The sequence below is a fragment of the Diospyros lotus genome, chromosome 13 (assembly GCF_014633365.1).
Source record: "Diospyros lotus cultivar Yz01 chromosome 13, ASM1463336v1, whole genome shotgun sequence".
Taxonomy (NCBI): domain Eukaryota; kingdom Viridiplantae; phylum Streptophyta; class Magnoliopsida; order Ericales; family Ebenaceae; genus Diospyros; species Diospyros lotus.
Window position 1 is genome coordinate 34862138 of NC_068350.1, and position 17260 is coordinate 34879397.

At 33.9% G+C, this 17260-nt stretch overlaps 1 protein-coding gene across 1 annotated transcript; it reads right to left on the minus strand.

The window, feature by feature from the left end:
- Positions 1–4900: 4900 nt before the first annotated feature.
- On the minus strand, positions 4901–8836 carry LOC127789215 (probable auxin efflux carrier component 1b). Its single transcript, XM_052318037.1, has 7 exons — positions 7464–8836; positions 6719–7247; positions 6053–6329; positions 5866–5951; positions 5627–5784; positions 5451–5527; positions 4901–5308 (listed from the first exon to the last, which is right to left on the minus strand). Exons 1-7 carry the CDS (start codon positions 8046–8048, stop codon positions 5242–5244), a joined length of 1779 nt encoding a protein of 592 aa, XP_052173997.1. The 5' UTR covers positions 8049–8836; the 3' UTR covers positions 4901–5241.
- Positions 8837–17260: the final 8424 nt, after the last annotated feature.

A 17260-nucleotide genomic window follows, 5' to 3' on the forward strand; every position in this document is an offset into this window, starting at 1 on the left:
TTTGATTGAGAAAAGCATAGGTAGAAGAGCAAATTAAGCCACTTCTATTAATGATCTTCTTTTTCATTTATAAACAATGGAATTGTCGGGCAGATGCAGCATGCTTTACCTAAAAATTGGATCACTTTTCATCAATTGAAATCATGGTGAGAATGTTAATTTAGTGATCATGCATTTTGCCTAACAATAGGTATGTTAGATCATTAGGTTCCTATGAGACCTAAATTATTTAATATATATATATATATATATATATACTTGAAGAATCGTTTTAAAATCTTGCCATAGAAAGTGTAAATTATACCAATCACCATTTGCAACATAAAGACTTGTTCACATTAGCATGTTCCATATTGAGATGCCAATTTTATTTTACTCCATTCAACTCCTTTGTCTTAAAGCTATACTTAGGTTGAAATAATGATCATTTTTTATTTCTCTTGTTAAGATTGTCTTTTGAGTTCATGTTTGGTTAATTTAATCTAAAATATGATAAAAGATGTATAAGAGTTTATGTAATTAAGCCAAAAACACAGTGAATTTATTTATGATATGTCTAACATATCTTATTCTTTGTGTAGATATAGTCACATTTATAGTTATTAGATGGTGACAAGACATTAATTAGGGTGCAATTTAGAAAATTATCCATCTCAATAAGATTCTAAATTTGGGTGTATTGTGGCTAAGCATAAAATAATTTATATCAGTCATTCATATGGTAAATTTTGTTTCTCTTTTGTGTGACGACAACTAATTTATTAAATAGCCTAAAATTTGTATATTTTTTATTTTATTTATGTTTGCTCCAAACACGATGAAAAAGGAAAATTAACAGGAGGTTAGGGTTTGTCTAATTTAGGGAAAAATAGAAAAAAGAATTGAGTCATCAAACACCCCTCCTCCCCCCAAAAAATAGAAGAAGATACAATAATAATGAAGCCACGCTAGTGTGAGTTTATCGACAGGGGCTAATCTAAGAACGGATTTGGGAGAGGTGCTAGCCTCCCAAATCCATAAACCATTTTAGTCCGCCTCCTCCCAAATGGGTTAGATCCGCAAGATTGATTTAGGAGAAGACTGAGATTGGCACAAGATGTAGCCTATGCCTGTCCCCTCTAAATCTATCCATGTTTATCGGCTATGCAATTACATCTAAGTATTCATTAATTTGTCCAAAAGGTTTGAGGGCATCTGGGTCTTCTCCCCCCTAATCAAAATTATGTTTTCTTAGAATATGAATGCTACAAAATATAAGCAAAACGATAAAATTACATCCACCATAAGGAAATAAACTCAATTTTATGGGCAAGGTGGTGAATATAACTTAGGGAGAAAAAAAAAAAGGTTTTCTATAGATATGATGGTTGCTATCAAGCAAAATTATGACACGTAATAAGTAATTAATAGTGAATGGATGGCAAAGCCTAAGTCAAGAGAGAAAATGAAAGGAAATATTGTACTAGAATTGCTCAACATGAATGATGGAAACATGCCTTAAAATGCTTCCATAGGCCATAGGGCTTCCCCCAAGCAACTTTCTTTGTGCATAATAATTGAAGAAGTATTCATTAGTTTGATGTTTCCTCACCTTTTTACGTCACATAGCATGATATTGGAAGAACTCTATTTGACCCTTAACTATTTGACCCTTAAAATTGATTTAGTTGGAAGAGGTTATAGTTATCTGCTTAATTATGTGATTAAAGTTTTAAGGTGATAGTTTTATGAGACAATTTAAGTGAGAATAAAAAATTGTGTCAGATTGTCGTGTCTATTACGTAATGTGGGTAATCGTATGCTATACTAAAATGAGATTTAAGAAGAAAAATACTTATGATATCGTCACTAATAATCCATCAAAAGTTACCCATAAAAATTAGGATAATATTTGAATAGCACTAGCAATGGAGTTTGAACTAGCTAACCATAATCTATGGCCGAATAGGATTCATTCTGCACACAAAAATTTTATAACATTAGTTGGATCCTTTCCTACACAATACTTAAAAAAAAAAAAAAACCAATACACAAATTTCTTTTTCTTAATGATAATTACAAAAATAAGAAAAAGGAAAACCTTATTGGCGGCTTGCATTATGTTCATCATTCAAGCTATACGAATAGGAAAGAGAAGCTATTGGGAAAGTTTCTCAATCTTTTCCCACACAAATTGGTTCAGAGTTAGGAAAAGCACACTTTTTCAAGAAATAAGATCATATTACATGGGGCTTAACTAGTGAGTGGGAGTATATTCAATTTGGATTAGATTGAATTAACCTTAGACTAGATCAAATCGAGATTGGAATTCGTAGAGATTTTAGGTCGAATATCAAACCAATTAAAGTTGGGACTAGGCTCGGTCCATCCATACTCTTTTTTTTTCTTTTCTTAATATTAAATTTTTTAAAATAATATCATACGTGTTATGTATATATAATATATTATTAATATTTAATAACCCTAACTAGTTTTTAGTTTTGAATCAATACAAAGTCGGATCAAAAACAAGTTATAATTAGTATTAGGATCATAGTCCCTTAGACTTAGACTAGATAAGATGGAGTTGAACCAAAATTTAAAACCTCTCTTAGTGAAAGAACAACTAAAACTGGCTATATTTAAACTCAAGATTTTAGCCCGTTATAATTACCTGAAACTAAATTACAACCCAAATGGAAATGCACAGTGTCTTTGAGAGAGAGAGGTTTATTCCTCAATGTTGGTTGGGCAGCCATTGATGACCAAGAGAGGTGTAAAATGCCCAAAATCTGTGTTGAAGTCTGTTTGCTTTTAAAGATTTGGATGCCATATCAGTTGCCATGGCCGGCCGGCCAGCCAGCCAGCCAGCATCTTAAAAGCGACTTTAAGACAGTATCAATGTTGGGTTTTTTTTGTCTGTCTGGACCAACAAATTAATTAAGTAATGTTTCCACATAATATTCACACTAAGCCCACCACCACTGATTTGCTTGCCTCTTTCTGCTGCTGCGGCTGCATCCATCGTCAAAACAGTGCAACAAATATTGAGCTGAAAAGGAGAGGTAAAAAGGCTGCTTATGCTCTGCCATTTTCATTCATACTGGATCTTAATAAAGCAGCCAAAATCAAAGCTAAAAAACAGCCTGGTTTGCTACTGTTACTTCTCCCTCTTTTTGTTCCTTTTTCTCACTTTATTACTCATGCTTTGCTTTCTAACACTTGTAAACCTTTCTTGTTTTCTTTTCTTGAGATTGGGAACAAGTGTAAGGTTTTCTTTCTCTTTCTTTCTTTTTTTTATTTTATTTAACTAAAAAGTTATTACCCCTTCAATTTCAAAAAATATTTATTTTATTTTTTTAAATAAAAATACATTAAACAAGAAAAAAACGCAAAGCATTTATAAGAAATAGGAAGGGCATGCCTCGCAGATACGAAAACTACACAAATCAAAAGACATAGCAAACTAGAAAATAATAGAACACCAATGTTACAACATAAATGCTTTAAACAGACAAGTTATAAAAAAATAAAAAAAAAAACATAGCAACCATACGAGAACTCTTCACATACAGAGGCCTCTAATCAACAAAAATAACCTCGACCCCTAAAGCCACCACAAAATTCATGAATAGACCCACCTTCGCACAAAGATAGTAGGAGAAAGTATATGATCTGTAGAATAGTCTAACCAAAGAACTTACCAAGAAAACAAACTCTCGTATCACAAGATTAGTAGCATCTAAAAAAATATCATGGCAGAGAAAAAAGAAATGGTTGAAGCAAGCAAAATGGCAAGAGGCCTAAAAAAATGGACAAAAGCCAAACCTTGCAGAGTATAAGGGAAGCATATTGAAGCTAATCAAAATCAAACTGAGGTTTGGATTTGAAAAGCTAGTTAAAAAGGAAAGCGCATTAAAAAATAAACACGTCTTAACATTTTAAGTTCAAAAAAAACATATTATATATTTTTAAAGATTTAGAAAACATCAAAAAAATGAGCCAACAACTCATATGTGGTGGCCTGGTTAAAGGAACCCGCCAAAGTCATAGCGAAGTCTTCATAAGGCAATTGTTATTGCTTATAAATTTAAAGTTGGGTGATAATATTTTTATTTTTTAATGAGAAATTCAATTATTTAATTTTAAAAATTAACATTGAAAGCAAACAAAAATATTTTCTACGAGGGATTTTAGAAGAATACAAGTTTTTTCCTCTCTAGAAGGTTATGAAATTTTTAAATTGTGAAAACAATAAATTTGGAAAGAAATAAATGCACGTTTGAAAGAGGGAGATAAAACAAAAATAGAAAAAATTATTTTATTTTTAGATAACATATATTTTACCATAACTTAATTTTAATATTTAAATACTTTTACTAATTAATTATATAATTCAGAAAATAAAATGTATTTTCAGTAATTAATAAAAATATTTAAACACTACTTGGAGAGTGAACATAAATTATCTAATTTTTGAAATTTACTAATTATAACATTTATTTTTAAAAATATAAAAACTAAACTATAATTATGAATGACCCTTAAATAAAATTGTATTTAAATTTTTTTAATTTTATTTATAAGCACATAAGGGACCACACTTTTAGTCAACAATTAGTGGCACCCTCGACTTAACTACTCCCATCTTTTAAATGAAAAGTACAATAATAATCTCTCCACAGTGAAGACTATAAATACAAAAGTAAAGAAAAAGGAGTCCTCTCCTCCCCATAATTTTGAAGTTAAACTTAAGGTTACTTATACTTTTATAAATGAAAACAAATCATGGGTTTGATTGAAAGACTGAAAGACAGTTTGCCACGAGTGAATTTCTCTGATAGGGCATTCCAAAGTGTCGTCATTTTTGACCTCCAAGAGGCAAAGAAAAGCAGTGGGGGAGGGGGGGAGGGTCTCAATCTCAGCTACAAACAAGCTTCACTTTCTTCGTTAAAGAAAGAAAAAAGCAAAAGTGCACATTGTCCCATGAGAAAGCATAAAATTAAATAAAAGGAAAGAAAGAAAAAAAACTTTCTTCTTCTGCTTCTGCTTCTTCATAGCAATGTTTTTCCAGTCTGCTTCTCTCGCTCTCTAGCCACCCTTTTGTCTTCCATCCATTTCCATTTCCATTCCCCCTCCTCTTCTTCTAAGCAGCTCTGAGAAACTCTCTAATTTATCTTCTGTTAGAAGCCAAAAAGACAACCCAGTTCCAATCGGGTCGGATGCGTCGAGCCTAACCTATATATCTCCGGGCAGGCAGCTTCAAAGCCCCAGCAAGATGTAGTAAATAAGAGTGACCGGAAGTGCAACTAGCATCCCAAATATGACCCTGAAACCAAAGATCAATCAAAATCCCAAAATTAGCTTTTCCTAGTTTGTTTGCGCCTTCAGTTGATGATGATGCATAATAAGAAGAAGCAAAGCAAAATTCAAGGAGAAAGGTCGGGGAGGAGCGGCGGATTTGAACCCACCCGGTACTGAGGATGTCGGGATGAACGTTGTATTCCTTGGCGAAGACAAAAGGGACGATTCCCTGCGGAAGAGCCGCCTGAAAATGTAAACCAATAATGAATTAGAAACGGAGGAAGTAGAGTTTTGAATAGAATAATAGGTAGGCAGCCGGATTTGGTGTTTTAAGACTTCTTGCCTGAACGATCGCAACGTGCAACAGGACGCCTCGCAGCCCAACGGCGATCGAAGAAGCAGCCATCACCGCTGGGCCGGTGAGGAATCTGACCGCCATAGAAAAGGCGGCCATGCTCTTCCCGCAGGCGATGATTCGGGGCTGCAACGCCATGAACAAACCTGCATTTTCAATACAAGGATTGATCCCGTCAGCTGAAGATTAGAAAGTTGAGATCCCGTGGGCTTCAGTAACTAACGTACCAAGGCTGAACATGGCCATTCCAAGGCCGGCATCAGATAAGATGGATATCGATTTCGCTATTATTGCTGGCATTTCGATCCCCCACCTGCAGAGAAAAAAAAAATCACAGAAAATGGTCTGAGACATCGAAAGAGAGTGGCAGGAAACCACCGGAATATCCTACTCGGACGATCGGAATTTACATACTTGAACGAGACCAAAGACCAGGTAAGGCCAAAGAGGCTAGAGTAAGTGTTGGGGTTCCGAATGAGCTTCCTCCAGACCATTATCAGGATGAGTCTGGTCATGACACTGGCTGGTGGCATTGAAGTCGGCTTGGGATCCCCTTGAGGAGCTGTCTTCGGCCGGAGCTCCGCCGTCGAGCTCGAACCGAGCTTCGACAGCACCGGCCCTTCCCGGTCCGCCCCGTTCGCGCCCGCCCTATTCCCGAAGCTGAACTCATCTCTTCCATATTCGTCATAATCTGTTTGTTCATCATGGAACAAATTCCACATCATTCAGGGGCTAAAGGATCGATTGCTCTCTTGAGATAGTTCCAAAAATTGTTTCGAAAAGGCAACAACCCCCCCCCCCCCCCCCCCCCCCCCCCAAAAAAAAACAATCTTTTATAGTCCGAAATTGTTGTGAAAACAAAAACATTGAACCCATTAGTAGAAAATAAACAGATTAGGATAAAGAGAAGAAAAAACAAACAAATTTGCAATAAAATTAAATAAACAAGCAAAAAGAAGAAACCAACAAGAAAACAAAAGCTAAACCCACTTGACAAACAGATCGAAGAAGAAGACAGACAAACATGGTTACATCAGAAGAGCATAGAAAGCTCCAAGAAAATGAAAGAAAGTAACAAACCTTTGGATTGCGCCACGCCGCCTAGCTCATTCCCGTAATCTCCTCCTCTGAAAACGTGAATCCCGCCCTCCGACACCGGCGAAGCGCTCGAGCTCCAAACAAACATGTGAAGATCCTTGCCACCGCCGTCCGCCGCCCCGTTGGCCCTCTTCTTCGTCACCGGAGAAAAGATTCCGGCACCCGCCGGCGCCGGGTACCCGGAATTACCCTGTCCGTACACACCATTGCCCTTTATTCCAGCCTCCTCGTCGAACCCCAAGTTGCCGAAATTGGATTGCCTCGGGCTCACATTGCTCGCGTTCTTTCCGTTCACCATGGAGTAGAAATCCGTGTGGTTGAAGCTCGAGCCCCTCGGCGTCGGATTCCTCGACGATTGCAGAGAGTAAATCTCGGCGTTCGTCAAGTTCGACGGGCGCGGCGTCAATGAAAGGCCGGAATTAGGCCCGCCATGGGACCTTCTAGAGAAAACCTCTGACCTCGAACTGGTCGACTTTCTCACCGTCACGTGAAGCTTTCCGTCTTCCCCAACCTTGAACCAACAAAATATAGAAAAGTGAAATAGTCTCTTAATTTCCTTATCCGAACTCTGAAGACTAGGAATGAGATAAACTAGACGAATAACGCATGTGAAACTAAATTCATCTCCATTCTGAATATTTTCACAGAAATACGGATTCAAGACAATATACATTTTATTGTTTTCGATCCCAATAAATATTGATTAATTGGATTATCGTCAACAAACCTGAGCTTCGGTTTCGAGAGGCTCTTTGCCGTCCAAAGAGATAATATCAGAGTCGACTCTGAAGGAGATGATGGAGCCAGCGGTGTCGGCGAACTGCTCAGCGATGAGAGTGCGGGCGCCGCGGTACTCGAACAAGAAGAGCATCAAAGTGTACCAGATGATGGACTGGAGAACGACGATTTGGACCATGAGGCTGCCGGAGAAGTCGCCGTACATGCCCTTCAACAGAGGAATCCCCATGACGAGCGTATTGGGCAGAGTGGAGAGCGAGAATAGAGTTATCGACCATCCGAGGGAGCCTCTGGAGCTAGTTCTGGACCAGACAGCGAGCACGGTGAGGACGATGACTTTCTGGAGAGTGTCGGCGGCTATGAACTTGAAGTTCATGGAGTAGGGATCGTTGGAGGAGATAAAGTGGAAGGAGAGCAGAGGGACGGCGAAGAGGGCGACGAAGCGGTTGATGCCGGAGCACTGGTCGGGGCTAAATATTTTCCACCATTTCACGGAGCCGTAGGCCAGGATCATGGCCACGTAGAGCGGGACGACGGCCGTGAGAACGTGGTACAGGTCCAAGAGTTTGATCATTTTTCCTGGGACTCGGAATCGGAGGGAAACCCCGGTGAGAAAATGGAGCTAATCGCAGAACCCAGACGAGGATTCACGGACTACAGAAGCACAGTTCCAGGCGAAGAGAACAAAAGCCCGACCATTCCGGCTTGTCCGAGGCCTGGCGACGGGTTTCTGGGGATTCGGAGTCCGAGGGGAACCCAGGTGAGAAAATAGGGCGAATCGGGGATCCCAGATGAGGATTAACAAATTACTACAGAGGAATCAACCAGTGGCCATTGACGTTCTCGGAAGCAAATAAAGAGGGAGAGTTTAAAGAGAGAGAGAGAGAGAGAGAGAGAGAGGCTGGGGGGAAAAGTGGCAGATATATATGGGGGAATTCAATGGCAGACAGAGAAATAAAAGCGGAGTTCTTTTGAGAAAAGTTTTTTGTGCAGTACAGTCTTTTGATGATGGAAAGAGAAAATTTACAAACCTCCCCCGTCTCGTACACGCTCACTCAAGAGATATATTATTATATATGTGTGTGTGATATATATATATATATATAGAGAGAGAGAGAGAGAGAGGGTAGATGGGATGGGTATCTATGGTTGAAAAGGACTCTTGCAAGACAGAGACTCACATCTTCTCGCCCTCCACGAGAGGGAACAGACGAAAACAGAATCGGACAGACAATGAAAGGGAGAAAGGCAGAGGAAAAGAATGAAATCAGGGGAGAAGAAGAAGAAGAAGAAGAAGAAGAAGAAGAAGAATCTGGTTTGGTTTGGCTTAGGCCTTGGCTCCTCTCAGCTCACAGATGATCTCTTCCTTCCTCCTCCTCTTCTTCTTCTTCGTATAATTTTCCTTTCAGGGATTATTATTGTTCTTATAATTTACAAAGGCGGCGACATGAGGGAGTCTAGTCCATGCCTGTGTCGGGAGAAATGAGTCGCCGTTGGGCCCACTCATCGCCCCCTCTGTCTGTCCCTCACCAGGAGGGGAAAGGGAATTCCAATACAAATTGGAATTCGAATTGGAATTGGAATTGCGAATTGGGAATTCGGAATTTTCCCATTTCCTGAGATGAGAATAAACACCAACCGCCCTCCCTCTCTCCCTGACTTTCTTTTGTTTTGGTTCCCTTTGTTTCTTCTTCTTCTTCTGTTCCACACTCATGTCATGTTCCCACACTTCTTTCATATAAAATAAAACTGGCACAAAAAAACAATATCCAATAAAAATATATATATAATAATAATTTAAAATATAAAATACATGTTACAACAAATTTAATATATTATATAAATTAACAAAAAAAAATAATTTTATTTTATTATGATTAAAGTAAATTTTGAAAAACTTATTTACATACAATATTTATAATCGAAGTTATTTATTCACTCTATTTATTACATATTAGCATCTCCAATCCTCTTTTTTGATACATTGAAATTCAATAAATTAAATAATTTATTTTTTAGTACATTAAAATTGGTTGTATTCAATAAATTAAATATAGACAAAGTAATAGCTTAGGGAAAAAATAAATTAACATAGTTAACTTATTAAATCTCCGTCTTCCTAGCTTTAATTGATAGTTGTACATTCAGTAATATTTATCTGCTTGAAGAATGAACGTTGAAATCATCATTAACCATATTTATTTGTTGTTTAATATATCTAAGATATATTTTTTAATTCTTAAATATTTATTTGTTGTATTCAATAAATTGAATAATTCATTTTTTGGTACATTGGAATCTGTTGTATTTAATAAATTGAATAATTTATTTTTTTGTGCATTGGAATTTGCTATATTCAACAAATTGAATGTAGCCACATTTGGTAATATTTATCTGCTTGAAGAATTAAAGTTGAAACCATCATTAACCATATTTATCTGTTGTTTAATGTGTCTAAAATATATTTTTTATTTTTTAATTCCTAAATATTTATCTATTGTATTCAATAAATTGAATAATTTAGGCTGCGTCCTTTTTGTTATTTTCAAGTAGTTTTAGTTTTTAATTTTTTAAAATAATGAAAACATATTTTTTTATTGTTTTTAAAAATACATTTTAAAAAGCAAAAAAAATTATAAAGAAAACTCAAAATAAAAAAAAAATGTTTTAAGTGATTTCATCCAAAACAAACTTTAAACTCAAAACATATTTATTTATTTATTTATTCATATTTTATTATTATAATGAAAAAATATTACAAAATTCATTAAGTTTAAAATGTATATATTTTTTTAATAATATATTAACATTAAATATTTTTAATTTACTGAATAATCAAATTTATTGAATAAAATATTATTAAACAATTATTTTCAAATTTTCAAATAGATTGTATTTTTTAATTTTCTATTTTGAAAAATAATTTTTCAAAATGACAAAGAGAACGTGTTTTTAATTTTCTAAAAATAGACTATCAAAATAGAAAACTAAAAATAAATTCAAAACTTAAAATTGAAAAGTAAAGAGAATGCAACCTTATTTTTTGATGCATTTGAACTGTTGTATTCAATAAATTGAATAATTCATTTCTGGTGCATTGGAACATGTTGTATTCAATAAATTGAATAAATCATTATTGAATAATTCATTTTTTGATGCATTGGAACCTGAATGTAGGCAAGTAATAGCTTGGGAAAAAAATAAATAAATTAGCATAATCAACTTATTAAGTCTCCGCCTTCCTAGTTTTAATTGATAGTTGTACATTCGGTAATATTTATTTACTTTAAGAATTAACATTGAAACCATCATTAACCGTATTTATCTATTATTTAATGTGTCTAAGATTTTTTTTTTTTAATTCCTAAATATTTATCTATTGTATTCAATAAATTGAATAATTCATTTTTTGATGCATCAGAATCAGTTGTATTCAATAAATTAAATATAGTCAGAGTAATAGCTTAGAAAAAAAAAATTAGTATAGTTTAGGAGAGAAATTATGGAAGTTAACTATTAGCAATAATATCCCACTTTTATATATATAAAAATAATATAATAATAGCCAATCTCCATTCCTTTAGACAAATTTCTTGAATATTTATGTAATTTTTTAAGATTTTAAAAAACATACAATCTTTAGGGCTGAGAGAAAAGCTCGATATACTTGAACTAATTGAATTTGTTAGTTCGATTCAATTTTTTTCTTGCATCGGTTTGATTTGATTAATTTTTCTCAAAAATTCGATTTTTGATTTTTCGTTCAATTTTTAATTAGAAGAACTGAAGTAACCTAACCAACCAAATTTTAAAATGATATTATTTTGATATTTAAAAATGATATCATTTTCTTCGATTTTATGTATTTTCTATCGATTACTTCTATATATATATATTTTTTTTACGTTTCTTAATAACTTCGATTTGATTTATACAATTTGGATTTAATTTTTATTAATTAATTTGGTTTTTTTGATTAATCAATCGATTCAGTTCAATTTTCCTCCTCAGTTCGATTTAATCAGTTAGTGAATTTCAGTCGACCGTTTGCACACCCTTACCAATCTTACCACAATTTATCTAATAAGGCAATATACTTTTTTTTACCATCATAAAATTTTTTGAAACCTTGAAAACAAAATCACTACATGTTAGATCTTCTCTTCATAAAGAACGTATAATTATTACTATTTAACTAAATTTCACTCAACAACTTTGAGATTTAACAAAAAAAAATAATGGTATGTTGTGTTTTATAAAGTAGTACCTACCTCCCATATTGTTAGCATAGTAAGGGAATTTAACATTTTATTCTTTCTCTATAAATTATCTTCTCCTTGGTCTCTCTATTTTGTATTCCCTTTTCTCTCTCTTCTCTCTTCATCTTCTAATTTATGTGATAGTTCGAACAACCCAACAAGGTGCAACCCCTTCACGAATGTGGTTGTTACCCATCTCGAAGTCGTCCAAAAAAAAAAATGAGAAGGGAGAATAAGGAAAGGACAGTCGCTACTAACAAGTTGAGGTTAGGCAAAGTTCTTCTTCCTTTCTTCTTTCTCTAGTTCTCCTGAAACCTAGATTTGATTTTTGGCTTGTTGAAATTGGGTTTTTTTAGATTCATTAGCTATTGTGTTAATCCATTTACAAATACGATTATTTATTTTAAAATCAATATTAAGAATGATAATCAAAGTTTTAAGATATTTATATTAAACATAAATAATATTATCGTTTTATACGCTTTTTGAGTTATTTCTAGCTCATTCTTAGCTTTAATAGACTTCTAAGATCTTTCTTTAATACTATGGCTATTCAACATCCCACCCAAAGTTAAATTCCTAAAATATCCAATTTTCATGTTAGTTTGTAAAAATTTTACAGAAACTAGAGTGCTCATAAGTAGACTTGTAAAAGAATATCAACATCAAGAGGACATCCTTAGTTTCCCAACACATTTCTTTGGGTGTTTGAGTGAATGAATTTTTGACTTTTTGTGTGAGTCATATGTCGTCGTCGTTGTTGTTGAAAAGCTTACTCGATACCCTACAACATATTTAAAATTTATTTGATTTTATTAGGATTTGGCTATCATGAATTTGACTCAAAGTCAACTAAAAAGAATAAGCGACGACATTACACAGTTGTCACAAAATTGGACATATTTTTTTTCACAAAATTCAACTTGACATCAAATCAATTTTTCTAGAAATTAATTCGCATGGCATAAGTCAAGTGATTGGATCACAATAACGTAGAATTCGCACCAATAGATTGTGGGTTCAATTTCTTACTCTACACAGTGAAGCAAAATATTCACCTGCAATTTACCTCTTCTTGCTAAATTGAGGGTACGAGTAACAAAGGACCACACAAGGGCTACAATCCCAAATTTTTTAGTAACTAAACTTGTTTAAACATTATCTTTTTTTTTTTTTTTGGATAATTTAACATGTTGTATACATACCCTCGAAGCCATCAAGATGGGCATCATCCTAGTAGCATTTTGTTTTAGACTATTAATATAGATTTTACAAGAAACCTAATAGTTAAATGAAACAAATCTTTGAAAAAATGAAACCTACGTATTATAAACTTACAAGTACATAAACATGGTGATATGAAGTCAAATCTAAACAAAATAGGTAACTACACATGCTTCATAATTTAAAGGGTAAATTGTACTTAGACCCCTCTTGATTTAAGTCATTTGCCTCGAGACTCCTTATGCTTTAAAAATGGTTCTATAAGTCCTTATAGTTTAAATTTTTTTGCTCATACACTTTTTTGTTACTAACTATTAGTCTAGTATTAACCAAATAAAATTAAAACTAAATTTAACCATACAAATTTTTTTAAAATAAAAATATATCAAAGAATAATTTATGTTCTTTAGCCAAAATGGGCCAAGTAGTTCTTTTTTGTTTCAAACAAGGAACTTAATTGAGTTCTTTTTTATCTTTTTCAACTTATTCAATATGTGTGTGTGTGATACACATGTACACACAAAGAGAAGAAAAGATAGATCGAGTTTGATAGTGTTTTTCTTTTTTATTATCTTATTCATCTCTTTTCCATTTTACCATGCATATTTGTGCACGCCCTTATATAGAGAAAGAGAGATAAAAGAAAAGAAGACTATTATAAAAGAAGGAAGAATAGGAAATATTGTCAATACCTAGCGATGATGCCTAGGATAGTGGTGTTGAAGACTTATAATCTCATTTCTTATCGTCTTTGACAAATTGAAACAAAGAGAAATCAATCGATTGATGTCAATCTACTCTATTTTTCTTTCTCTCTTTCTTTATGTTTGCCAAAGATGGCAAAGGTTGACATCAACAACATTTAGTCGAATAACATAACATGTTCTTAGGTGTTATTCTTTTTTATTTTTTATTTTTTGTTGGATAAATTTTGTTTTAATTTTACTTAATTAATATTTAATAAACTTAATTGTGGTTAAACTAACAAAATTAGTAATAGAGAGGGAGTAGGAGCAAAAAGTTTAAATTATAGGAATCTCCAAAACTATTTTTAAAGTAAAAGAGGGTCTCTGTACAAATGACCAATTACCAAAACATAAAGAGTTTGAGTGCAATTTATCGTGATCAATAAATCATCTCTTTCTTTTATTTGACAACCTTCTCCTTACCTTTGGTATAAGTTGGTTCATGCTACACATTTGGAATGTGCGAATGTAAGTGATGGACCACTTAGCAAGAGTTAGAAAACTATTTTGATACATAAGCATTTTTCTTTACAAATTTTTTGTTATCAAAATAAAATAATTAAATTTGTTTGTCTTAAAAAACTTGGTAAAAGTATGGGTGGATCAAAGTCTGTTTTGATAGACGAAACTAGCAAGCGTCTGGCTTGGAATCGGCCTAATTCGTTTTCTAGGAAAGCAAAGAGATGCCCTAGATTTTCAAAACACTAACTACCAAAAAGGTCTTTAGGTGGATAGGCTCTAAGAGAGTTGAGGAGTCTCCGGCAACTGATACATTTTTCTATCTCAGGATGAATCTTTATGACGTTTGTGGCATAAAAACAGTTAGAAGGCACACAGAGAACTCTCCCACGCGAGCCCTCCGATGCCAAAGTCAAATATTGTCATGATGCTAAAGGTAGAGTGCATATGGGTTACGTGTGCATGAGTCTTCGGATGTGTGTCTTCGAATGGGTTTGGATCTAAAATATTAAGTCTAGGTCTTCGAGTGCTAGATTTGGATCCTGGGGGTGCAAACCCAGGGGGTATTTATAGGTTTCGATGGGTAGGCCACATGGCAAGGATGACACATGCCATGCTTAGGTGGATCGACTTTTCAAGCAAAAAGTCTACGAATAAGACCGGAGGGCTTAAAGGTATATTCGAGGATGGAATGTCCTGAAGAGTATCTTTCGGATGAGACTCTCCTAAAGACCTCGAAAGACTCTTCGGGGAGAGTTTTCGGTATTGGGCCCCCAAGACTTAACGGAGTCATTGGATAACTATGCCTATTGATACCTCGAAGACTTTTTGGAGTGATCGAGTGATTGTGTCCAAAAAACTCTTCAGGGTCTTTCGGGTTTTCAACCTTCTTTGATATTGCCTTGGATTTTATTGAGTTTTGTTAGATTATCCCACAACACTTTTAAACATTTTCCATAAACAACGACAAAGGTTCTCACTTTTTGACAATTAAGGGAATTATTTATATTGCAATCTTTCTGTTAAAAAGAAATTGCTTCGATAACTCAAATATGACCCAGTAGTCACAGTGAAACAATTTTAGGGTTTACTAAACAATTTTACTATTGATATCAAAGTTTGTCATAAAAACATAGTCATATATTCTGTCACATAAGCAACGACCAGATTTGATGTTGCGATGCCTTATAGTCATTTCTAATTTCTAGAATTCATAACAAATGGTGAAAAATCATAAAGAATAAAGTTTTTTTTTTATTGTTTAAGCTTTAAGTAAATACTAATTTAGTGATTATTTAATAAGATAGAAATTAACTTCACTATTTAGGTAAATATATTATTGTTATGTGTATTTTCCGCACCATTTCTTATTGGCCGGCCCAAACGCCTAAAAGCCTAGGAAATCTAAGCGAACTCATCAAAGCAAGCTCGTACGCCACCAAAATTCGAAGCTCATAAAGCGAGCTCCTTGTGAGCTTCCGACAAAACTCTTAGCGAACTCTCAGCAATCGACCTAACGAGCTCTCAATAAAACCCCCAGTTCGCTGGAGCGATTAGCCTGCTGACCTAAAAACACCCAGCTCACATGGATGACAAAGCTGCTGAATAGCTAGAAGTAGGGCCCACTTACTTTACTTGAAACGAACCATACTCCTCGAAATGAGGATCCTACTCCCGGTTTTATGCAGATGATAAAGACTGTTTGTCCCCCATTATATCATCTTTATGTTTCTATATGTTATTCAAATTGTAAAGGCCCTCATTATAAATAGGGGTCAGAGACATCAAAAGAAGGGGGGGAATAATTAGATACCGTAATTCTAAAAGAATAATCAGAATGCGGTCGTGGAGTAGGCATTGTTCTGGTCAAACTACGTGAAAATTGCTGGTGTTCACTTATATCTGGGATATTTGTTTCATTCTTCTTAGCATTTTTCGGATTCACTCACTACGGCCCAAAACGAATCACAGTCGGCTGAAATTGAACGTTGACAATTATATTATACTTAGATAGTGTTTGCTAACCAAAATATGAGTTAAAAAAAAAGTAAGATATGAAAAGTATTTCACACAAAAGTGCTTTCTATTATATTTGTTAAATTTATTTGAGAGTCCTTGAAAAGAAAGTAACGTGACTTCTTATCTAGAATTGTTTAGATAAATTTATCTCTCCTAATCCTCTAAGGGGGTGTTTGTTAATCAAGATATGTGGCGAAAAAGCCAAGATACGGGGATGCATTCTGGATTTTTATCATTTCCAACATATTTGTTAAATTTATCTAACAATTCTTGAAAAAATCATTAATGACCTCTTATTTTGATTGTTCAAAATATGCTTATCTCTCACCCCTCTCAAGATAAGCATATCTTGGTCTTTATAGATAAAAAAAAATGACAATTGTGTCCTCTAATGCATTTTTAAAAATTTAACAAATAGCTTAATAAAAAAATTTGAAATGCTTCACAACTTTATCTTGATTGTTTCATATCGGGTCCCGAAAGCATTTCGACATTATCTTAATACTCTCTTATCTTACTCATTTTAACAAACGCTACCTAAATAAATCTATTTTGTATCATACAGATAAGAAAAAATGACCCATATGTCTATCAGTACATTCCAAAAATTTAACAAATAATTTGATATAAATTTTAAAATATTTTTTAATTTTATCTTGATCATTTCAACTTTATCTATACTCAAAAAACATTTTAATCTTATTTAATATATTTTTATTTTATTCATTTTAACAAAAATGCCTTATTAAAAAAGTTTGTATAGAGTATTAATTTGCCTATCCCTCTAAGTTGAATAGAGAACTTTCAATTGCTTACTGTCTCCAAGGATGCTTATGTGTACAAGTCCAGAAATGTAGGAGTTGGACTCCTTTATATGATGCAATGGATTCCCCTGCAAGTTGTTGATGGAAGGCCCATTATCTATTATTAGCCCATAGTGTTAAGATATCTATTCCCATTTGGTTGTGGTTTTGGTTTTAATTATGTTTTTAATATTAAAAATAACCCCATTTATGATGAGATAATAATATGAGAGGAAGAGTGGTTAAGAGGGTATGCCTATCATTCTTCATAAAAAA